Source organism: Hyperoodon ampullatus, assembly GCF_949752795.1.
Source record: "Hyperoodon ampullatus genome assembly, chromosome: 5".
Lineage (NCBI taxonomy): Eukaryota > Metazoa > Chordata > Mammalia > Artiodactyla > Ziphiidae > Hyperoodon > Hyperoodon ampullatus.
The window spans coordinates 78,523,703-78,549,166 of NC_136918.1; the positions used below are offsets into that span (position 1 = coordinate 78,523,703).

General features: G+C 37.0%; 1 protein-coding gene across 1 annotated transcript in view; it reads left to right on the forward strand.

Moving 5' to 3' along the window:
* KPNA1 (karyopherin subunit alpha 1) overlaps positions 1 to 23,744 on the forward strand; it is a 69,395-nt gene extending 45,651 nt beyond the window's left edge. The window contains exons 6-14 of the mRNA XM_079704672.1: positions 5,282 to 5,413; positions 6,202 to 6,290; positions 6,639 to 6,738; positions 7,297 to 7,460; positions 9,169 to 9,247; positions 12,942 to 13,067; positions 14,943 to 15,070; positions 21,039 to 21,217; positions 22,652 to 23,744. Coding sequence (XP_079560798.1) covers positions 5,282 to 5,413; positions 6,202 to 6,290; positions 6,639 to 6,738; positions 7,297 to 7,460; positions 9,169 to 9,247; positions 12,942 to 13,067; positions 14,943 to 15,070; positions 21,039 to 21,217; positions 22,652 to 22,839 — 1,185 coding nt within the window. The 3' untranslated portion in view covers positions 22,840 to 23,744. The remainder of the gene's footprint in view (positions 1 to 5,281; positions 5,414 to 6,201; positions 6,291 to 6,638; positions 6,739 to 7,296; positions 7,461 to 9,168; positions 9,248 to 12,941; positions 13,068 to 14,942; positions 15,071 to 21,038; positions 21,218 to 22,651) is intronic.
* Positions 23,745 to 25,464: the final 1,720 nt, after the last annotated feature.

Here is a 25,464-nt window from a genome sequence, read left to right on the forward strand (position 1 = left end):
AGGGACCAAATGAAGAGCCTTACTGCAGTTTATCATTTGAAAAGCTTTGTAGGAAGAGGGAGGTAGGGAAAATTATCATTTTGTTCATGTGGAAGTATGTTTCTATCCTGTCTCTGACAATGAGAGTAATTCAGAGATGTTAAATTTACTCCTGGACTTAGCAGTTATTAGTAGGTGGTTGCAGAGGTCCAGTTCCTTAATGTGTTAAAGGAAGATGGTATAACTTTCTAGTCATAAAATGAAAAATGTCAGAGAATTTGGTCTTTCCCCATCCCCACCTTCTCCAGTATTCCCTAAAGAGCACAGTATATTCTCTCAGACAGTGCCCTCTCCTGGCTAACACTTGTAAATTCTACATCATTTTTGATTTTGTAATCCTAGAGTTTGTATCTTAACACATCTGAAGATGAAAGCCTTCAGAAATCTCTAATTTGCTTCTATCAGAATTCTCAGATTCCACCCTTGTGCAGCCTAACTAATAATTAGGCTGAAAGATTGAGAAATGATTCCTCTGGAAGTGACCACCTCATGATTTTCACTTTAGCGATCCAAAGACTCTAGAGATAACGAACCTGTTTATTATATAAAGGTCATCATCCCCAGCTTTTCTTCTGTGTGTATTTAAGCACAATACGGTGTTCTTTCTCCAGTGTGACTAATGGGTAACCTTGACTACCCCAGAAGCAGGAGGAGCAAATATATTGATGGAGACCTTAGAGCCAGGAGACTTCATTGTTAAATAATTAGACATGCTCTGGGAAGATCGGAGGGTATTCCTTCCTCTGTCTTCTTGGAGAGCGCTAGGATGTGAGTTATCCATGATATTCCTACCTGCTTATTAGAAATTTGAATAGTGTGTCTTTGGAATGGGGTGTTTGCCATTTCTCTTCTAGAAAGAGTAATAATATGTAGTCATGATAGATAAACTCAATAATAAATCACTGGACAAACTTAATCCCTTCATTCCATACATAAAGAACTGTGAATCCTAGTGAAGGGTTTCTTCACTTTCTTTCTGGCTTTCCTTATCAGTGAGATACTGCGAACCAGGGAGATAAAAATGCCTGCTTTTGGCAGTGCTACCTAGATACTCACTTGCCCTCAAATGAGATGAATATGGGTGGAATCTAGGACTTTGGAAGCCGACTCTGCCGTTTAACTAACAGCATTCTCAAACACAGTGACATGTAGGCCTCAGCCATACATGAGAACCTTGACATGAGATTGGTCTGCCTTATGGTATATTCCCTGGGCCCACTTGGTTTGTTTTTTTGAGTCCAGGTCCCACATCTTTGTACTGTCCTTTGCAGTGCTGAGATGGTGTATTCCCAAACCTTCTTATAGAAGCTTATAAAAATAGCTAGAAATAAGTAAATTGCCTCCTAGTTCCAGTCATTAAACAGATACTCCTCTTAAAGTTTTAAATTTGAATTAAATTGGTTTAGTTTTCCCATTTCTACCTTTCTTGTCCACACTAAAAGCTTAATGTGGTAAACTGCAGTTAAGCCTTCATCTTCCTATGTTTTTTCCCCATCTTCATTGATCCCTCTACCTATCTTAAAAGGTTGCTCAGATGACTCAGGCACTGTTCTCTGCAGAGTTTGATATCTGGATTTATTTTTCTGATGTGAGCCTCTCTTTTCACTTGCTCTCCAGGTGAGCCTGGCATTTGCTAGGAACCAGAGTGGAACCGGCAAAGTGGCCAGCAACAGAGTCCTGATCCAAATGGAGAAAGGGAACCAGGCGTACTTCAACCTGGAGTGGGAAACTTGATAGGAGGTCAGAAGTACTTCAGTTTTGGATTCTCATTTTCCTTATTTTAAGGAACTGAGCACCAGAAGGTAGAGATTGAGAAAGGAAAGAGGGAACATACCAAAATCTTCAGCGTGCCCTTCAGATTTCAGTTGTAGCCTTGTTTAGAAAGTTCTGGACAGTGAAAAATAATAGTGGAATTACAATTGTAAGCAATCACAGCTGCATGACAGGTTGTTACATCCTTGCATGATGCCATTCTTGGAACACTAAGAATATAGTAGTTTAAAACAACAAAGAGGAGTAAAGATTATAATAATTTTGGGTACTACTTCAGGTGATACCATTTCTTAAGTTTTTTTCATTTCATCATGTTGCTGAGTTTTTCTTGAGTTGCATGGTTACTTAAATTACCTTTTCTGGCCATTTCTATTATAACTTTATGCAATTGTTTTTGGTATCAACTCTGGACATTCCCATTTCACAACTCTCTTTCATGTTAAAATCTAGTCTGGGACCTGAGACGGAAAAATGTTCACCCCACTCAAAAAAATAAAGACTGCAATACCCGGTGAAAGAGAAACTACATCATTCAAAGTACAACCAGTTTTTTAAAAACATACTTACATATTAAACACATTTGAAAGTTGCTTCTTCCAACACTTTAATAGGGGTCTATACTCATGAGGAATTCTCAGTCTCTCTTTTTCTCTGCCTCTCTCTCTCTCTGCCTCTCTCTCTGTTTCTGTCTCTCACTCTCTCTCCTCCTGCCTCCTTCTCATGTCACACATATACACATGGGTATAGAAAATTGCACAAATAGAGCTTGATAAGTTTTTACAAGGTAAACATCACAGTAATCAGTGCCGTGTGTGTGTTTGTGTGTGTGTGTGTGTATGTGTTTTAATGCCTCATTAATCCATGAATATGATTTGAGTTTTCACTGGCCCTCTGGTTATAGTTATTCATCTACTTCTTTCCCCGGTAATGGCAAAACTACTTTCCGATTTCCATTCTTACCAAGAGAGACCTTGAATCTTCTTTGCATTCAGCGGATATAATTGTTATGTACTTCTTAGTGATAAACATAACTCTGGTACATTCTTCTTTTGTTGAGAAGTCCTAATTTCCAAGTTTCTTCCATTCATGTTCTGGCTATTATTTACTTATTCTCCATTCTCCTAATCATTGTCACTCTATTTTGTTTTGCTTCTCCATTTTATTCATTTCAGTGGCATCTGGAAATCTCTCTTTTTCTGGGAGACCTCTGGGGCTAAACCTCATTAGACAAGCAGCAGTTTGACTTCTGTTAGCAATTATTATTCTAATTTCTTTTCATTGATAACTCTTTAATATATCCTTTATCTACTCAGTTTATTGTCGCCATTTCTTTTGCATCAAAATCTCACTGCAAACCTTTTTCTCTTTGATATAGATAGCTATGTATGCTGATCTTATTCATTCTTCACAGGTTGCTTTTCCTCAAAGTTTTCATTTTTTTGACATGGTCTCAGATGCTGATGACTCTCTGTTGAACTTTGAGCCTTTCTTCTTGTAGGAAAGTTTGCTTTTGTACTCACTTCATATGTCTCTTTTACTAGTTCATTTTCCTAGTAAGCAAAAGAAGCTACATTTTAGGTGAACTGTGTTTTCCTTTTAGCATACCCTAAATAATCTGTCGTATCATTATTTGAAATTTCTTGCCCTAGATAACAAAACTGCAAGCAATTGGAAGACTCTTATCAGTGTTACAGGTGTGTTTCAGAGAGGAAACTGTGGTTGGGGCTATAAGCCTACTAGATTAGGAGGCTGTAATCTAGCTCTCTTTGACTGGCATTACTCAAATGATTAGTGATCATTGGATCTTTTTCTGATAGTTTCCTCATTCATAAACTAGAAAAGCCAGGCTTCTCTGGGTTGTTGTAAGGAACACCTGAGAGTATGTGAATAATGCTTTGAAAATATAAAGTACTGTATAAATGTCAAGTTTCAATTCAGACAGATTGAAAAGGGTTTGAACATTGGTTTGAATAGTAATTTAATTAGAGGTGATAGGAGTTTTTATTTTGTGATACTCAGTGTTTAAAAGTCTCCTGAACTTCTCTTATAGCAAAGAGTTATCAGGCAAAAAAATGTTTAATTGTGGTGCTCCTAGTCTGGCCTCCCTGCTGCTGTAATATCAGTGTCCTAACTAGCTATCAGACCACTTTATTTCACTTCTGTATATCAAATTTTAGGTTTCTTTGAATATCCCTTCTTTAAGTGTCTTCTGCTATAAATTTACTATCATTCATGTAGCTTCGGACTGGGCTAATCAGATTGTCTTCCCATTTCTTTCGTTTTCCCGTACCCCAAGTGATTGATGATTTAGTTTTCCATATGACAACTGCCTTTCAATTGACCCAAAAGCTTAAAGGAGTCACAGCTCCATCTTTTGATGACTTTTTATTGATTTCTCATTCAAGGGGCATGTCACTGAATTTTTTTTACCCCCCATATGTGCTTCATTAAAGAATATTAAATAGAAGACAGAACAGGAGAAGGAAACAAAACTAAAGTTTAATTAAGAACTCTAAATAGAATTGTAATATAAGAGTTCATTCTTGGATTTTAAGAGGTCATTCTTGGATTACATCATATTAGGCTAAAGAGTCAAGTTACTGTAGAGATGTGTAGAATTAATAACGTGCTATATTTTTTGTGGGCCATAATTTCCTTCATACTGTTTATCAACCTTTAAGAATGCTCTTTTTAAAAAAGTCTTACCTCTGTGCCTTGGTTTGGAGACTTCTCATTTATTGGAAGCTCTTATGCTCTGAAGTTGCCATTTCTGTTAGTTGTATGCCTGTTAACTCCTTTCGGACTACTTATTTCAATTGTCTTCTGCCTTTTTCACTCTACCTATATTTTACACATTTTACAGTTTTATTTTTTCCCCATTTCACTCTGCCCATTTTATAGAAATTATTTAATTTTATTTTTATTAGATAATAAACATGGTTTAAGGCCAAAAGGTACATAAAGGCTTTACTGTAAGTGCCTATCCTTCCCATACTTGTTTCCCATTCACCTCGAGCTCTCTATGTAAGTGACAAGTATTTACAGTTTATTGTGACTCCTTCAAGAGATATTCTGTGCAATAAGTAAATTAATGCATATATTCCTTCTTAACCCTTTTGGAAAATACAGTATGGTACCATATTAATGTACATTGTTTTTCTTTTTTATTTTTCCTCCATTTATGTCTTGGGAGATCATTCCATGTCAGTATATGAAGCACTCCGTCATTATTCTTACGGTCTCATGTCAGCTCTGCCTTGATCTGAAATTTTAGACACCCTGAGTATTCCTCTAGGCTAAGGTTATTTCTTCAGGAATAATTCATTTAAAATTAATATAGTATTTACCTGATAGATTATGTGTAAATAATGATCTCAGATTCTTTTCTTCATGCACAGAAAACCTATTGTTATAAGTAAACAAGCTATTAAATTCTAATAAGATAATGAAATTATTTTTATCTTTATAGTTTGAGTCAGCTTGGGTACTGACAAATATTGCTTCAGGAAATTCTCTTCAGACCCGGATTGTGATTCAGGCAGGAGCTGTGCCTATCTTCATAGAGTTGCTCAGCTCAGAGTTTGAAGATGTCCAGGAGCAGGTAAAAATTGAAACAAGTAAAGAGAAGCAGGTCAAAGAATACAATTTTTCCCTTCAGTCTTATATTCAGAGTCTCAGTTTTACCGCTTGGATATGACAATCCATGGTTCATCACATGAAATTTTAATTACTGCAAAGTTTGTCAAATTCATAAATATAAATCATTACTAAATGAATATGACTTTCTTCTACAGCTTTATTGAGGTATAATCAACCTACAGTAAACTGCATATGGTTAAAGTGTATAATATGATAAGTTTTGACATATGTATATACCCATGAAACTGTCATTACAGTCAAGATAATTAATATATCCATCATCCCCAAAAGTTGAGTAAAGTTTTCTGCATTTTGGTTGCTCTTAAATTCTTGGCTCACTGTTTTCTTTTGTAAGCAAGCTTAAAATACATTTGTAATCAGCTGAGTAAGCCATTTGGATCTCTGCTATGTTCCAAGGGCTGTATGGAATGTTACTTAAGGGTAGGGCCCCCTAAGATTAAGAATATGTATAAGAACTGGTACCTCCTTTTAATAAGTTTACTCCCATGAGTATTCACATGTATACTTATATAATAGTATTGATCTTCTTCCACCAATCCCACAACTATTTCATTTGACTCCCTATTGAGTGAACTTAGGGGTTTTAATAGTTAATGTCCATGTATAATATGTTGATTAACTACTGTATACTTTTGTAAAGAGTTATTGTGATATGTTGGCATATTTTTTGAAAGAATTATGAGAAAACTAAAGTCTACAGCCTGTCATTAATGAATAATTCTTTCACAGGCAGTCTGGGCTCTTGGCAACATTGCTGGAGATAGTACCATGTGCAGGGACTATGTTTTAGACTGCAATATTCTTCCCCCTCTGCTGCAGTAAGTTTCTTTCTTCTTTTCTTTTTTTTTTTGTGAGTAATAAAAATACAGGAAGTTCCTCAGAAAGCAATGCATCTTTGGAAATCATTTTGGATTTCTTAGTGTTACTTTTCATTACAGATGTTTTCTTACTAACTTGTTCAGATCATTTCCTTGGGCATCCTATCTTATTCAAGTGCCAAAATTTTGAATTCCTTGTGTTAGAATTAATTAAGCTTTATTGTTGTGGAGAAGAGCTGTTTGAAGACATCTGTTTATCAATAGCATTAAGTGGTTAAATATTTATATTATGCCATCAGAGAATTAATGCCCATTATATCATTTACCATTGCATCATTATGCTTATAGGTTATTTTCAAAGCAAAACCGCCTGACCATGACCCGGAATGCAGTATGGGCTTTATCTAATCTCTGTAGAGGGAAAAGTCCCCCTCCAGAATTTGCAAAGGTAAGGATTATGCTTGTGGGAAATCGGCAGAAAAAGTACAGTTAAAAGAGTCTAAGAACCAATATTAATGTGACTAGAAAGAGAATAATTTGTTTCTAGAAAAATAGGTCTTTTTGATTTTTGTTTGAATTTGGAATAAATTTTCACTGCCTTTAAAAAGCTCTGAATTACTCTTAAAACATAGCATTTTTTGTTTGTAACAAAGTATCTAAAATGCAGAATTTCCTGGCTTTAACACTTAGGAAAATTCCTTTACCTCTCTGATCTACAAAGAGTGTTTTGACAAGGAATCTCACTCTGAGAATTGGTATATATTAAACTTTGCTCTTTGGAATTGTATTCCTTGGGCTCTGACTACCTCATCAAAGTAAACTGCAAGGTTATTGACAGCATTCCCAAAGATGGAAATGTCACTTGGCCACTTACTGCTCCATCTCCAGAAGTATTAATCACACCAGAAGTCACCAGGTGTGTGCCTGGTTGCTTTCTGGAGTTTCCCCCCTCATTTCTTGCTTTTATTCTGTTGAATTTCATAATCATATCATCTTCCCTTTATAGGTTTCCCCCTGTCTGAATGTGCTTTCCTGGTTGCTGTTTGTCAGTGACACTGATGTACTGGCTGATGCCTGCTGGGCCCTCTCATATCTATCAGATGGACCTAATGATAAAATTCAAGCAGTCATTGATGCAGGAGTATGTAGGAGACTTGTGGAGCTGCTGATGTAAGATATCTTAAAGTGTGTCTGTTCTTTTGTCTCTCATATTAGTTTTCTAGTTGCTGATACTTAAATATTAATGCATTATACTGATTTATTGTGCTTTAGGCTACTGTCTTTTGTTACTTTTTTATACTCATGTCAAATCTGTTTGTTTGATTGTTTTGAGGGTTATAAAGAACCTCTCACTCTTCTGTAAGCAGCCCTTTAGCAGAAACATTTGGAAAACTTTGATCTGTGTAATTCTAGCTCATGATTAATGACCTGAGACCAACCACTGGATAGCAGAAGGCACACTGCCACTAAAAACAGTCATTTCTTCATCTTTTTGTCTCATTTAGAGCTTAACCTAGACTGGTGTCAGACCTTGAATTTTATTTTGCTATATCTCTTTGTGATGCCTTTCATTTATGAAGTGGAAGATTTACCGATGGCATAAATAATTTGAGACTGTATTAATCAAATTTTTAGAAAATAATATCAGAGAAAAAAATTAAGAGTGATAACATAATGGGGAAATAGTACAATTACAAGCCATGTGAAATTTATTGGAGTAAGTACAAAGTAGATGCAAGGAAACATTGCCCCGAAGATGACATGTGGAATGAATTAGATAGTATAATATATACAGTATAAAACTCTGGGGTTGGGCTTCCCTGGTGGCGCAGTGGTTGAGAGTCCGCCTGCCGATGCAAGGGCCACGGGTTCGTGCCCTGGTCCGGGAAGATCCCACGTGCCGCAGAGCGGCTGGGTCCATGAGCCATGGCTGCTGAGCCTGCGCGTCCGGAGCCTGTGCTCCGCAACGGGAGAGGCCACAACAGTGAGAGGCCCGCGTACCGCAAAAAAAACCCAAAAAACCCCAAAAAAACCTCTGGGGTTATAGACGGGGTACAGATCAGTGGCATAATGCTGTTGTGAATTAAAAGCAATATAATGCTGGAGGACTCAGAAGTACATCATTCAGAATCTGGGAGAGTCACCTTTTGTACTCTTTAGTCTCTAGATTACTAAATATTTTAACCATTTCTTTTTAGTCATCGGATCTTAAATGTGGAGAAACTGGCATAGTTTTGAGAAGAGTGATCAATCTCATTAAAGGGGAGAGAAAATAAGATATTTAAGGAAAGTTAAAGGATATTAACTTACTTAGCCTGAAATCAAGACTTAATATCTGTCTTCAGATATATAAAAGATTTGTGGAGGGGTTTTTCAGACCATTAAGTCAGCTGAGGTTTAGTAGAAAGAGCCTACTATTTGAAGTATGAAGCCTGGCTGTCATTTTCAAGTTAGCTCAACTGTTGATATATTTTTATTCCTGTGAAAATTAAATGATTTGTAAAACTTAAAAGTGCTGTATAAATGTTACTATCTCTTTCCATTATCTCAGCAACCATAGAGACCAAGTAAAGAGGAAATGAAACCTGCATTAATGAATGAGAGGGAAAACTTGGACTCCAGGTGATTGAATACCTGGGAAGGGTTATTAGAACAGATTTGTAGTTTTTATCCAAAAATACTAAACAAAAGGAAAGATAGCCTTTCTTGGGGACACCAAAAACATTTCCTCATCATGATAGGTTTCCTTTAATAACCACCATAGGTACCTTTCTGCTCCAAGAACCGATCACATATTAATTTCTTTTGGGTTTCAGCCGTAAGGAAAAGAGATTAAAGATAGAACTGTTGGATATAACGCATCTTTTTATGATTGCAGGCATAATGATTATAAAGTGGTTTCTCCTGCTTTGCGAGCTGTGGGAAACATTGTCACAGGCGATGATATTCAGACACAGGTATGAATAAATGGTAACTATTTCTTTTTTCTTTCAGAATAGCAGATTGACCCCTCATGATTATGTTTCTGTTACAGTATTTAACTCCATGGGGAGAAATGATACTTTGTTTCATTAATGTTTGTTAAAAGTGTTGGCTTTGGCACCTACTTTCAATACCTTCACTATCTCTGTCTTGACTTATTGCTTTGTGGCAATTTTGTGTTCCCCTATGGTGTAACTTATCCTTTTGGTTCTGTTTATTTCCCACTGCTTCTACTTGAAGGGGTTCTTGTGAACATCAGAAGCCTCTAGTAGCATCTTTTCTGTCATCTTCCTCTTATCTTCCCTGATGGCTTCCTCCTTTTTGTACATGGTAAGTTTCCTATGTGAGAAGTATCTTCCCTGCTGGTTCTTAATGTCACCTTCTATTCCATTCAAATTTTATATCAAGATATATCACTCACAGTGGATTGTTCTAGCCATTTTTCTTCTTGATCTCTCAGATACATTGGCATCATCTTTAAAATTATCTTCCTAGGCTTCTGTGGTGTTGAAGTATTTTGGGTCTTCTGCCTCACTGTCCATTTATTTCTCCTTAGCAGGTTCCTTTACCTGTTCTTTTCTGTTTACGGGATTATCCCCTGGAGGGGATTAGTTTTAGCCTTAGCTCTTTCTTAGCCAGCTCTGACTTTCAGCAAGACACTTAATATCTTCACTTTTCTAATCTCTAAAATTAGGAGACTGAATTTGTTTTCAGGTGTCTTCCAACTCTTAATATTTAACTTTAAATTTATTCTGTCCACAAGGGAACTCATTATTTTTCCTGGTGTATCTGGACCTCTGCTTATTTATGTTCTGGTCTCAGTGAATGGCCCCAACAGTTACCCAAGCCAAAAACCTGGACATTAGTTTGATTATTCCCTTTCTGCCACCTTTCTCATCAGTCACTAATGACTGCCATTTCTACTCGTTCCTTGCAGTGCTTAGTTCAGACATTTCTTGTACCATTCCCATATCACTAGAAGGATGCTTGTAAAATGCAAATTTGATCGTGTCATTCTCTTAAAATCTTTTTATGGCCCCCTATTGTCCTTGGACAGTGTTTAAGATCCTTTAAAATCTGGCACCTGTATAATGAAATGCTGTGCCACAGAATGAAGAAGGTAGTAGGCATGTATATGGAAAGGTTTCTAGGTTCTGTTGTTTAAAAAGAAAAACAAGGGGCAGAATAGTATGTAGGATATATTACTATTTGTGTAAAAAACGGGCAGGGAGGAGAGGAGAAGAAAACAATGTATGTTTTTGATTGTATTTGCATAAAATTTCTCAGGAAGCATACACAGGAAACTAATAACATTGGTTGTCTCTGTGGAGAACCAGGTAGCTGGGGTATAGGAATGGAAAGGAGGCTTTTAACTATATAGTCCTTTTTATTTTCTGAATTTTAAAACCATATTGGTATATTTGCTATTCAGAAAAAGTTTCTGTCTGCCCCCTCCCATGACATGCTCTGTGCTTTTGCCATGTTTGTTCCGCTGTATTAGCTATGACCACGCTCACTTCTGAGATTTAACACATGGCTTGCTTCCCTCTGCAGGGAACATACGCTTCCATCCCCATCCCTGTTCTGACCAGTCCCTCACACAAATCCTAACTCTGCCACTAATGCCTTTTCATTCTTCAAGTCTTGCTATTAACATTTTCTCCAAGAAGCTGACTCTTAAATTAGGTGCTCCTTGTTTTGTTTCATCCATCATAGCACTTACCACACTGTATTGTAACTGTCCACTAGATTGTAAGCTTGTAGATGTGGAACTGTGTCATTCTTGTTCATTTTTGTTGCTTCTACAATAGTCCCTGGCACAATGTATAGAGACTCAAAAAATACTTACTGAATAAATGAAGTTCTGACCTATACATCTAGTTCCAGCCTCTCTCAAGTTCCTGTCCCATGTCTCCAGTACCTGTCTCGCCTTCTCGTCTTGGTTTTTCCCATTTCAGTTAATGGTACAACTGTTCACCCAGTCTTGAAACTTTGCAGTCATATTTGGTGTCTCCATCTCTCACACTTTGTATAGCAAGTCAGCAGGTTTTACTGATTCTTAGTGTTTCTAGATCCACATCTGATTACCTTAGTTTGGGCCCTGTTTTCTCACATGCTGGGGTTGTTGCTGTACCTATCTTATTCATCCTCCTGCTCTCCCAGGCATTTACCCCTCTCAGTGTATTCTTCCTAATAACAGCTTAATCTTTCCTAAAGTAACTTTGTTCACATTATTTTCCTCCTAGAAACAATGAGCTTCTTTAATGCCTGTGAGATAAAGAACCATTTCAGCATTTTTTCATTTCTAACCCTTCTGTCTGCTGTGCCCTCCCTCTTCTTTGCTTATGAAATCCTGTCTGTGTTTCACGGTGTTCCCCCCCACCCCCTCCCATGAAGTGTTTTTTTCCTTACTACCCTCCCCAGGTATTCTTTAACTTCTGACATGCTTATTTTCCACACCACATCTTTGGCATTTAAAAATGCTTTGTGATGTCTTTCACACTGTTATTTGGAAAGACTGTACCTGTTAAACCACAAGTTTTGTTATTTTTTGAGTTAATTTAATAGGCAAAAATTGGCTTCATTTTAATTTGCATTTCTTTTGTTACTTTGTGAGGTAATTTTCTATTAAAAATGTAGTTTCTCTTACCAATTTACATATTAAAGACAGCAACGCTTTTTCCGTTGCAAATACTTTTTCACATTGTGTGGTGTGCATTGTAATTTTCATATGATTTTTGACATGCAAAAATTTCTATTTGGTGAAATTTTAATTTTTCCCCTATAATTTCTTCTATTGTTTTTATGATGGAAAGTCCTTCACTGTCCCCAAACCAGCTATTAACTAATATTTTCTTCTGCTTTATGGTTTCTTTTTTATATTTACTCTTTAAATAGGTTGCAGATTTATTTTACTGTTTGGTGTTAAGAATTGATTTTTAAAAAATTTTCAACTAGTTGCCCCTTATTCTAGTACCATCTATTAAATAAGACTACCAGTCATTGGAGGAAGAAAGGATTAATTTTATTACATACTTATTAATCCTTTATAAATACTTGTATTTATTTCTAGACTAGATATCCTATTCTTTTGTTCAGTGATTGATTCTTGAGCCTGTCACATATGATTTTAATCATTATAACTTTATGATTTTAGTTTCTGGTAGAGTAGATCTCCTTGTTCATGTATATTTGTCTATCGTCCTCACCTTTGTAAGCTGTTTGATAGCTGGGGGCATATACTTTTAATCTTTGTATCCTATAAAGCACCTGGTATACTTAACTAAGCATGTATTGATTCCTTGACTTCCAGGTAGAGAATTATCAGAAGACTTAAAAATCTGAGACCACTTAGGAATTTCTGGCCACTTGATACATTTACCCAAAAGACATTTTAATATGCTATAGGCATAGGAAAGTGAATAAGGCATATTGTGCCATATTAAGTATGTTTAGCAGTTGTGAGTGTATATAATGAAACTGGTTTGATAATCTTAGAAATGAATTCTTATTAGCAGTGAGTACTTTTTTACATATATAAAGTTATTTCTAAAATTTCAAGGAGAGATGTTATTTCTTTGCATTTTTTGAAAATAAAGTCTTTGAGTTAAAGGTTTACTTCAGTTTGGATTAATACAATAAGTAAAATTTTCAAACTTTTTTCTTTAGGTAATTTTGAATTGCTCAGCTCTGCAGAGTTTATTGCATTTGCTGAGTAGCCCAAAGGAGTCTATCAAAAAGGAAGCATGTTGGACAATATCTAACATCACAGCTGGAAATAGGGCACAGATCCAGGTAATCTCATAGCACCTGTCTTTTTTTCTGTATTTTTATTAGTTAAGGTTTTTTTTCAGTCACCCTGTAAAGTATGTATAATTTTTCATTATTGGCTTGGAGAACACTAATTTCCAATGTTGTTTTATTGAGTCTACTTCTTACTTTTTTTATCCAACATTATAGAGGTTAAATCTTTTGAAACTTACACTTAGGCCTTGGTTTTTTCTCTTTGCCTTTAATATTTGATGATTTGTCAAGATCTGAGAAATAGTATCTTGTATTTTCAAAATGTTTTGATGGACCTTACGCTAAACAGATTGGCTTTACTCCTGCCAAATAAAATATTTCTTTTCCAGTGGACCCATGTGTTGGATTGCTTTAATTTTTCATGACTCTTTGGGGACCCAGTTTTCTCTAAATGGTTATGTGCCCTTTACTTTTGTCCTTGTATTAGTGGGAGAGTAATCCAAGTGAAAGGCTAAGCCATAGGCCAAATGGTTCAGAATAGGCCATGAGAAAGGCTGGAATAATGAGTTGGAAAAGATATACCATAGACTTATGGGACTTGGAGCTGAGTGTAATCATAGAGGTCATCTAACCCAACATTCTCAATTAAAGATGAAACCGAGGCTCAGAGAAATAAAATGATTTGCTCAAGGATACCTCTAGTAAATGACAGGACCAAGATGAAGCACCTTTCCACTAAATTTTACTGACTTCCTTCAGTGTTGTAATAGAAAGAGTTCTTGACCAGGAAAGCATGGTTAGTCATCCCCAGGAGGCTGTCAGGGACTGAGATTCATAACTGTGGCATTTTATAGCATGCATGAGGGTGATTTCAGCTGCACTTTGTCTGCTACCACCAGGCTCTCATACAGAATTCCTCAGTTTTTTGATAAATGAAATGATATGAACCCATTTTAGGTTCTTGAGCTAAGGAGAAACATGAAGAAAGCAATTTGAGGAAGACTACTTTAGTATATGAGAGGGATTGAGTAAAAGTACTCTGTCTAAAGGCTATTCTGGTAATCTGTGTGGGAGGTGGTGGCTTGGAATAGAATGGTGGCAGTGCTAAAGGAAAGGAAAAGATGGACTTAGGATGTTCTGAATTGAGAATGTAAAGGAGACTTGGTGACTGATTGAATTTAGAATGAATGAATAAATAAATAAACAGCCTTTGTAAACTAGAGAGGTTTGAAAGGAGACCTGATACAAAGAGCAGATGGTATGTTTAAGGTGGTTAGCAGATGTTAAGTAAGCTGTCAGCCACCTTGGGCTGGGGCCCCAGTGAGAAATGTGCACTGGAGAGGTAGAGCACACATGTGAGAGTGGATGCTATGAGAGGAATGAGAATGGCAGAGGAAAAGAGAGAAAATTGAACTTTTATAATTTGTTATGGTGAGTGGAACAAGAGAGAAAAAGAGAAAAGAACCCAGGTAGAAAACTAGGAGATTACAAGGTCATAAACTCCAGGGAGGATGTTGTTAGTGATACTAAGTATAGCCAAAAGGTTAGGGATAATGAGGAGTTAACTCCTTCCAGTTTATTTAACTCCTTCCAGTTTATTTATTTATTTTTTGCGGTACGCGGGCCTCTCACTGCTGTGGCCTCTCCTGTTGCGGAGCACAGGCTCCGGATGCGCAGGCTCAGCGGCCATGGCTCACGGGCCCAGCCGCTCCGCGGCATGTGGGATCTTCCCGGACCGGGGCACGAACCCGTGTCCCATGCATTGACAGGCGGACTTTCAACTACTGTGCCACCAGGGGAGCCCCCAGTTTATTTTTAACAGGGGAAGGGTGTCATTAGTGAAGCTAGCTGAAAAGTTATAATTAGTGTCATGAACAGTTTTACAACTCTTGTAATTTCCCTTTCCATTTAATTTTTTCATTCCAGACTGTGATAGATGCCAACATTTTCCCAGCCCTCATTAGTATATTACAAACTGCTGAGTTTCGGACAAGGAAAGAAGCAGCTTGGGCCATCACAAATGCAACTTCTGGAGGATCAGCTGAACAGATCAAGTAAGTACTAGCTAAGTAGTGCCTTGTAAATTAAAGGAAAATTACTGTCTCCCAATTAAGAATGCTCAACTTTAGCCTCTTGGAAGATTGTTCTCAGTTTCATAATTAGACTCAAGCGTATATCTGATTCCTTATATCGCTCCCATTCTCTATTGCTGAAGATAATTCTGGGATGTGAGAGGGAAGGCATAGTTGAGGTTTTAGGTGATCAAAACACTTATAGGGGTGGCTTGAGCCTACTCTCAAGCTGCTTGATCAAAAACATCTTGGGTAGTCTAGAAGGTTACTTGTAGAATTCTTAGAGTCTAACTTTAACAGCTAACTTTTGCTATTTCTAGTTTAGATGTCTTAATAGTAGAATTGGACAGACTTGAAAGAGATGTATTGATAGCCTTAAAATAAAGTGCCAAATTCAGTAGAGGCAGGTCTCCTGAAGGACTATGTTATTCAGTAAAGGGAGAGGTCTGTGTATTAGCTTGAGACTTAAATGGCCCCTAGGGCAGCAACTTATAATCTTAATGGCTAGAGTAGGTATAAATATGGATAGGAGTCAATTCCTCAAAGGAACATCATATAATCAGATGGTTAATTATGGATATATACAGTATTTCAGATAGAAAAAAAAGAAGAATGGAACCTAGACTCTTAGCCTGCCTTAAGATTCTTTGGGGAATTCAAATGAGGAGAATATGGTTACCAATGAGTGTTAAAGCATTAACCCCTTCTATGTATGTAGTAATATTGGGGAAACATAGCTACTTCTGATATTGTCGCTTTGTGGGTTAAATGTAGGTGCTCAACCAGTGCTGATTTTTTAGTGCTCTGTTGGGAATTTCAACATGAGAAGGTAAAGTAGTCCTAAGATTTCAGAAATTGATCAGAAAACAAGATTACAGAAAATAAGTATGTACCTGAAATAATACAACTTAAATAGATTAACACATGCAGTAGCTATTTCGGTATAGTTCATCGTGGATAGGTTAGCCAAGGAGGACTTCAAGTGGTCTTCAGAGCATATTTGTAGGGGATTGGGTCTTTTTTAACCTCCAAAGTTCCGGTCTGGGGTACTATGATTTTTAAGTATGCCACCACCAGATGGCAGTAATATGAAGTAATATAGAAGTTATTAGAACAGTTGATAGTTGTCTTATGTTCAAATTCAGATTTATAATTATTGTCACTATATTTTATACCAAATATGTTTTCTTAATTGAAATAGTGAAACTGTACATGTACATATTTTAAAGACATTTTAAAATACTATGGTATCTTTCATCAGAAAGTATTCAGGGGTATTTTGCTCTGTTAGAGAGGAATGGACTGCCTACTCTCCCTTTTTACAATTCAGCATAGCTATTTATAATAATGGAGTTAATTATCATTCTCCTAGCAGTTTTTTCTTAACCGGGTAAAGAGTTATTTTGAAAGATTATTATAAAACTATTACAGTCCAAATTATAGAAAATAAGCTGTCTTTATTACTGATAAAAGACATCTGTGTGGCTTCTGCTTATTGTTGAGAAGACAAGATTTAGATGCAAGTGCCAGTTAGAATAACTTAGGAAGTATTCATAATTTTAGGTTAAATATAATCAAATGCTAATACATACTACAGTTCTTAAAAATGAAATATAAAGAATGTTGCCTGGAATTAAAGTTTCATGAAAGAGATGAAACTTGACATTTGGGTAGAGATTTGGCAATTCTGGAGGAGAGAGAATAGCATGAGGGAATATGCACAGTAAATGTTATTGGAAGAGGCAAATCAATCTTGCTATAGGTTATTCTTTTGAAGGGATGAGGAATTAAGTAATTGATGGACTTTGAAAACTGGGATGAAGGCCTTAATCTTGGGTATTGGGAAGACTCTGGGGTGTCTTTAACATTGAGAGTGATATGAAGAAGATAGTGGTTTTTTGTTGGTTTTTTTAATTTGGCTGCGTCGAGTCTTAGTTGTGGCATGCGGGATCTTTGTTGCTGCGTGTGGGATCTTTTAGTTGTGGCATGCGGGATCTTTAGTTGCAGCATGTGGGATCTAGTTCCCTAATCAGGGATCGAACCCTGGCCCCCTGCATTGGGGGCGTGGAGTCTTAGCCACTGGACCAGCAGGGAAGTCCCAAGAAGATAGTGTTTTGAGGAGAGGAAAGAGAGCAATTAAGATGCCATTGCAGTAGTTTAGTACACTGTGATGGCCAAAATTAAGATAATAGCTGTAGGGACTTCCCTGGTGGTCCAGTGGTTAAGACTCCATGCTTCCACTGCAGAGGGCACGGGTTTGATTCCTGGTCCGGCAACTAAGATCCCGCATGCTGCTAGGCATGGCAAAAAAAAGTGTTGTAGCATGAGGTATGGGTCTAGATATGGGAAAGAACGATCTCTAGGACTTGGTGGCAGGTTACAGATTGCAAAGGAAAGGAAAGAGCCAAAGATGACCGGAGAAAAAGGTGGTGCTGTTGATAAAAATTAGGACACAGAAGAAGCAAAATCCTGTTTGAGAGGGATGGCTTTATTTATTTATTTATTTTTATTTAGTTTTGGCTGTGTTGGGTCTTTGTTGCTGCGTGCGGGCTCTCTAGTCGGGGCGAGCCGGGGCTACTCTTTGTTGTGGTGCACGGGCTTCTCATTGTGGTGGCCTCTTTTGTTGCGGAGCACAGGCTCTAGGCACGTGGGCTTCGGTAGCTGTGGCATGTGGGCTCAGTAGTTGTGGCTTGCGGGCTCTAGAGCGCAGGCTCAGTAGTTGTCGTGCATGGGCTTAGTTGCTCCACGGCATGTGGGATCTTCCCGGACCAGGGCTCGAACCTGTGTTCCCTGCATTGGCAGGCGGATTCTTAACCACTGCGCCACCAGGGAAGTCCCGAGAGAGATGGTTTAAGACACAGTGAGTTTGTTTTTCATCAGAAGAAATATTTGAGAAATATAATTCACTTTTTCAGATAGTAAATTCTTATGGACTAAATTTCCTTACCCAGAAAATTTTCTTAATGGAAGCCTTTTCTGCCACAAAAGCCAGCTAGCGTCAGTGACCAGTGATTGCTTTATCCAAGTGTTTAAAATACACCACCCATTGGAGCCAGTTCCAGACTTTAACCGTAGAATTGTGCCTGTTTTCCAGTCATCTTTTCAAGTCTTCAGACTTTCCTGAGGAAATACTTCTTGCAGTGCTTTTCTCAAAGTAATATGACTTTCCAACTCCTATACAGCCCAGGTCCTCTGTTTTGCTTTTTGGTGCAAATTACTATCTTTGGAGAAACTTGCATCAGTAGTGAAATACCACTATGGTGGTCTTAAATCTCCAAAGATGAGTGGTTGCATCAGAAAACAGCACCTTAAATTCCTCTGATCTTGTAAGGAGGTATAATTTAAGTGGCTAGAATTGGGAACCCAAAACTCATTTAATGAACTTTGCCATAATAATAATAATACCATATTTTTGCAAATATAAAACCTCACATCTTCAAAACTCTGGATTTACTTATTAGCACTTTTTTTTTTGCGGTACACGGGCCTCTCACTGTTGTGGCCTCTCCCGTTGCAGAGCACAGGCTCCGGACGCACAGGCTCAGCGGCCATGGCTCATGGGCCCAGCCGCTCCGTGGCATGTGGGATCTTCCCGGACCAGGGCACAAACCCATGTCCCCTGCATTGGCAGGCGGACTCTCAACCACTGTGCCACCAGGGAAGCCCTTATTAGCACATTTTTGGGTAGAGTTTTTTAATTAGAAAGTTTTAGTCAGTATTTATTCATTTAATTATATACAAGTTCTAGAAGCTTTCTAGAACTTAAAATTTGTTTTTAATTCTGAATCAAGTTTTCAGAATACTGGTTTTCATAATAAAAGGTTTCACAACCAGACAGTATTACAAAAGTAAATGAGGTTTTTAAAGGCGATATAAGGATTAGAGGTTACTGAGCCAAGATTTCTAGATGGGAGAGAAAATCATATCAAGCATAGACCAGGATCAAGTTTGCAGACAATTTGGAGATTCTGAACAAATCTCTGAAATCCAGTTGGTGTTCTATAGACTTGCCTTTATAGGCCAGTGAAGTTTAAGTGCAGACATGTATGTAATCTGTTTAATTAACTACTCTAAAATTTTGCTGGGGTTTAGTGACAGACTTAGTCTTTGATTCCCAGACTTTTCCAGTTGAGGAAACTGAGGCACAGAGAGATCAGATAACTTGTCCAAAGTCATCCAGCTTGTATGTAGCACAGCTGGGATGTAGTAGTGGTGGTTATCTCTGGGTACTTTTTATTTTTCTTTATGCTTTTTTATGTTTTTCAAATTTGCAGCAACTAACATTTATAATCTAAAGAGGCTTGGTTTTGTTTTTTTAAGAAAAACAGTGAGAATTATGTAGATATGTTGAAGGAGTGGTTAACAGTTTTTAGTGACTAAAAACTGTGGTGTAAAGGAAGGGGAGATGGTCAGAAATGGCTTTATGCCTTACCTAGTCTCTTTATGACTGACCTAGTCTATTCCTAGGACATATCATCTGAATTGTCAGTAAATATTTAAAGTTACACACAGTACTATTAAATTCATTCCTTTGTAAATAATAAAGCTAAATATTACATAAAACTTTTTAAAAAATTAAGCCTTTTTAAAGAACATTTTTAGATTTACAGAAAAATTTAGATAATACAGAGTTCCTGTATACTTCCCTCCCTTCTAAGTTTCTTCTAGTAAAATCTTGCTTTAGTGTGGTTACATTTGTTATAGTTAATGAACCAGTACTGATACTTTATTAGCTTAAGTTCATATTTTATATTAAGGGTTATTCTTTGTGTTGTACAATTATAGGTTTTGATGAATGTTTCCACCATTGTAGTATCATTCACTGCTCTAAAAATCCCCTCTGCTTCACCTATTCATCACTACTCCCTTACTTCCATCCCTCAAATCCCTGGCAACCACTATTCTATTGCCTTTATAAGTTTTCTGTTTTCCAGAATGTCATATATTTGGAATCATATAGTATGGAGTCTTTTCAGACTAGCTTCTTTCACTTAGCAATATGCATTTAAGGTTCCTTCACATCTTTTCATGGCTTGATAGCTCATTTTATTTTCTTTTTATTACTGAATAATCTTCCATTGTCTGAATGTACTACAGTTTATTCAGTCACCTATTGAAGGACATTTTGGTTGCTTCTAGTTTCTGGCAGTTAGGAATAAAGCTCCTGTAAATAAATCTTGTACAGGTTTTTGTGTGGACATAAATTTTCATCTCAATTGGGTAAATGTCTAGGAGTGTAATTGCTGGATCATATGGAAAGCTTTGTTAAAAAAACAAAAACAAAAACCTGCCAAGCTGTCTTTCCAAGTGGTTATCCTATTTTGTATTCCCACCAGCAAAAAAATGAGAGTTGTTTCTCCACATCCTTACCCCTGTTTGGTTTTGTCAGTGTTTTGGATTTTAGCCATTTTAATAGATGTGTAGGGGCATCATTGTTTTGATTCGCAGTTCCTGAACGACATATGATGTTAAGTGTCTTTTCATATGCTTTTTTGCCATCAGTATATCTTTGTTGAGATCTTTTGCCCATTCTTAAATTCTGTTTTCTTATCTTTAAGAGTTCTTTGTACACAATAGAATTGGCTTGTTGGGCTTGTGCTGGCTTTAGCACCAAGTGTGTCCTGTTTCAGAGGTGTGGTTACCTATAGAAACAAAAATGAAATTAATCAAAAGTATACTATTTTGAAGAATCACTCATAGAGTAAGAGAGTATTCCAGTTCCTTTGAGTCTAATAATTGTGGAGGGAAAAAAGAATGGTGATAGTGCCAGATAACTGCTTTTTTTTTTTTTGTAGCTTTTTTTTCTTTGACAAGGTGTAGGTTGTATGGTTGAATGGGTGCCTACTTTTATTTCTACAGTGAATTTGAGGATTTCCCTTCTACCAATTTCATAAAAGTTTTATGAAATGAAAAGCTTTGCTTGACTAAATTGTTCTTTGTATTAATTTAGGTACCTCGTAGAACTGGGCTGTATCAAGCCACTCTGTGATCTCCTCACAGTCATGGACTCTAAGATTGTACAGGTTGCCCTAAATGGCTTGGAAAATATCCTGAGGCTTGGAGAACAAGAAGCCAAAAGGAATGGCACTGGCATTAATCCTTACTGTGCTTTGATCGAAGAAGCTTATGGTAAGACAGATTGTTTAATAGATGTCCTGAAATTATTTTTTTCCTTTTTCTCCATGCTTTTCTGGCTTGTCCACACCTGTCATTAGCAAACTCATACAAAAAAGTTGTTCTGAGTAATATTTAGTATGCAGAATTGGAAAAGAAGATGCACTGTAGATGTGAAGAGAAGCAAGTACCCTTTTAAGTTGGGCCCTTTTTACACTGGGCTGTTAGGATCTTCCATTCCCTGACTCTGCTTGCCATTGTGGGTACTTTTGTATTCTTACTAGTCCATCTGAGCCTCAAGAGCATCCATATCTACTGTAGACTATGCCCGACTCCACTCCTTTTCTCTTGTAAGATTTTAGAGTTCTGATTTTGAGTTGCATCCCCCAATTCCTGTGTTCCTAAAGTGTTCTTGACTGTAAAGGTTTCTAAGAGTTTCATTAGAAACAGTAGAGTCACTATCTGCCATTTGGTTTCCTCATTCTTCCAATCTCAGTTCTAACTGTACTCTTAATCACTGGTTTACCACTGTACTTTAAAACTTTTAAGTTCCCTAAGTGATTTTAATGCATAGCCAGGACTGAAAACCACTGCTCTAGGGTTTGTTTATTCCTAAAATTGGAATTAGGGATCATAGGGCACATTCATCTTCACATTTATCAGATAATGCAGAATTGTTTTCCAAAATGACTTTAACAGTTTACCATTTTTTAAAGGCCTGATTATAAAAACTATATTCCTGCTTAGTGTAAGAAAATTTGAAATGTATGAAAAGACAAATGTTCCTCTACCCAGATCTTTTGCCATAGGAGAGAACTTTTGTTAATTTTTGCATGTGTGTGTATATATATATATATATTTTTTTTAAAAATATGGATACATATATATGTATTTTTTTCTTCTGAGCAATGTTAACATTTATTTCCAGTATCGCTGTAGCAGTTAGATTGCTTATGGCTATAGGTAAAAGAAAGCCTAGCTCAGATGTGCTTAAACTTAATAAAGGGAGGAGTATGTGTTGGCTAATTGTTCTGGTTAGACTTCTTAGTTTAAGCAATAGAAATTGATTCTGATTGATATAAGGATATTACACATTTGTTGAAATGATACTGGATAGCTCAGAGCCTAGGTAGATAGAACCAGAGCAAAGAATAAATTAGGCCACAGACACAGTCCAGTAGGAAAACTTCTGTTCCTAGCCTTGGGCACAGGATGATGTGACTGTTATGGAAACTGCTGCTTCTGGGGACCGGCTGTTTCTTGCATACATTTTTAATATGTCAGTTTGCAATAGTATTATTCAGATGTAATCCCAGCAATGTTTTCTGTGTTGCTGCAAGATGATTATGAGATGTAGAGAATCTTCCTTTTATGTCAAGGAAAGAGACATGGCAAAATATAGTTTTATTAGAATTTCCAACAGATTTTTTTTTTAATTCTTCATTCTAGGTCTGGATAAAATTGAATTCTTACAGAGTCATGAAAACCAAGAGATCTACCAGAAGGCCTTTGATCTTATTGAGCATTACTTCGGGACCGAGGATGAAGACAGCAGCATTGCACCCCAGGTTGACCTTAGCCAGCAGCAGTACATCTTCCAGCAGTGTGAGGCGCCTATGGAAGGTTTCCAGCTTTGAAGCAATACTCTGCTTTCATGTCCCCGTGTCAGACCAGGCTACCTAGTCAAGTCCTCTTGTGGAGCCCACAGTCCTCATGGAGCTAACTTCTCAAATGTTTTCCATAATACTGTTTGCGCTCATTTGCTTGCCTTGCGCACCTGCTCTCTTACACACATCTGGAAAACCTCTGGCTCTCTGTGGTGGAATACCCTTCTAATAAAAGGGTAACCAGAACGGCCCACTCTCTTATGGAAAACCCTAGGCTTTGGAGATCCGCAGTTATATGTTATAGAGTCATGGGAATATACACATAACAATGTGGCTCCCTTTTTTTTTTTCTGGGGGAAAAAAGAGGACTCCTCATTCCCTTTAATGTGGGAAAAAATACATTAAAAGATGAGACTAAACCTTTACCTTGAATTTCACACAACTACTTGCAACAAGGGAGATGTTTAGACCTGTTGTGTACTTCAGAGTACTTTTCATGAGTTCTTCCACAGTGAACCCTTGGATTACCTGGTGGCTTTTTCTAGCCAAATTTGCATTAATCCTTACTGAGATTGGATGGTTTTCTTTCCTCTGTTGGCACCATTCTCCACAGATACTCAACCATCCGCTCCCTCACCTTCAGCCTTCAGTGAATGTGCTTTCTAGTTGTCAGGAATGCTGAAGAATTAACACTTTGACTCTTAAATGTGATACTGGTTTGAAGATTCCCTTAGAGCAAAAGGAGAGGGGCACATATTAATTTGTATGGCTATTGCTTCTCTTTGGTCTTATGTGTCTTAGGATTTGGAAGTGGTTCAATTCTAATGCTGGTATGAAGATTTAGAATCCTTAGTGATCGAAACCGTATCCTGTAATTCAATAAACAAGTTAAAAACAAAGAGAAAAAAAAAGCCCTCTGATTTCCCCAAACTTAACCAGTGTGACTAGAGGCTGTGTTTCTGCATTAAAACAAATGTTTCAGGCTTTGTGGTCCTGATCAAGGTCCTCATTAAATTGGAGTTCACCCTAGGTGCTTTTCCCCCTCTGTGACTGGCAAGTAACACATGCTTTTAAAGGTTACTTAGGGAATTCTTTTTTTTTTTCCCTTAGTTGGGTGCAGCTGGATTCTAATGTAGTCATACTGCACATAAGTAGCATCCTTATCTTAAATAACCATCTTCTGGACATGACCTGTTTAACCCAAATAAGGGCAGTGATCTTTTTCTTATAACCTCATTGTTCCCTAATCATTTCATTTCATCTCCTACTAGTACTACCCAGTCAAGTCCCCTCCATAAAATAAAAACAGTTCTACCTTCTGGCTCATTTAATGATGACTGCAATCTCTACCTGCAAATGGCGCTTCCAGTACTGTCTTCAGTGATCCACATTTGTGCTCAGACTGGAATGAAAAAATAAGCTTAATTGCCAAGAGAACTGCAACTGAGTTCAATACAACTTCTTGGTGCTAGTTGGCCATCTTGACTCAATGTTGGGATATACTATCAATCAGAGAAGATTTTTTGTTGATGTGCTGTTCAAAATGAATTCTGAAGGAAAAGTTGCTCACTTTTTCAGAGAATATCCTTTTATTAAACCTCTTTACTTTTGTCCTCTTCTAGAATTCATTATAGCCCCAAAGCGTAACTATTTGGAAGTTCCCCTGACAAGCTGTTATATCTCTGGTAAATCCTGCTGAACTTTAGGGACATTCAGAGCTTTCATACCTCATCATGTTATTTAAGCAGCCAACTTATGTGATCTGATTTAAACTTAAAAAAAATCCACTTCATTCAAAGTAGAAAGATACAACAAAGAGGACATTTATCAGCCAAGCATGTGATGCATTTTTTTTGCATCTAGTCTGTAACTGTGTCTGTGCTCTGGATGGATACCGTCTGATGTCTGTCTGTTACTGATGAAGCAGCCACGCAAAACTAGTCAACTCCCATCTATAACTGTTACTCTTTCTAGTGCTGCTTTGTGCTGAAAGAACATTTTAGTTTACTGCACTTGACCTGTAAAAGACTTTGATTCTTTGTAATTTTAGGGACAAATTAGGTGGTTAATTTAAAGAAAGACTTTCAATGTTGCCTTTACATCACATTAAAATATAACTTCTTTCAGAAGGGTAATAGAAACACTGATTCATAGTAAAAATCTTGTTTTTAGCTTTGACTTTTTCGTGGCTGAGTTTTTTTAATTGTAAATTACTGGTAACATTAGCATGTTTTAAATCATGTACCTTCTATTGGATAATTTAAAAAATTTCAGCTCGTTTTGATAAACAAATTTGAATGGAAAAAATATAAAACAAAATTATTTCCCCAAGTTAGCAAGAAGAGCATACATTGGGATTTTTTGCTAGCAATTGCAGGTGTCTCAATGAATGAATTAAAACAAAGTCCATTTAACTAATGTGGTCTATTTTCTGTCTAAAACAAGAGGAATTTATGTTGCTCCTGTCTGAGAAGTTCATGAGCCATGAGATAACGAGCTAATTTTTTGCAATGAATTTTTTTAAATATAAAAGTTGGAATTGATTAAAAGTTAAATCCCAGCATAACTGTTGTAACCGATAAAGCAGCCTTTTTGGCAATAGAATGACATTTAGGAGGTAGCTGTTAAGTCCTATTTTTAGTTCTCTACCTGGCA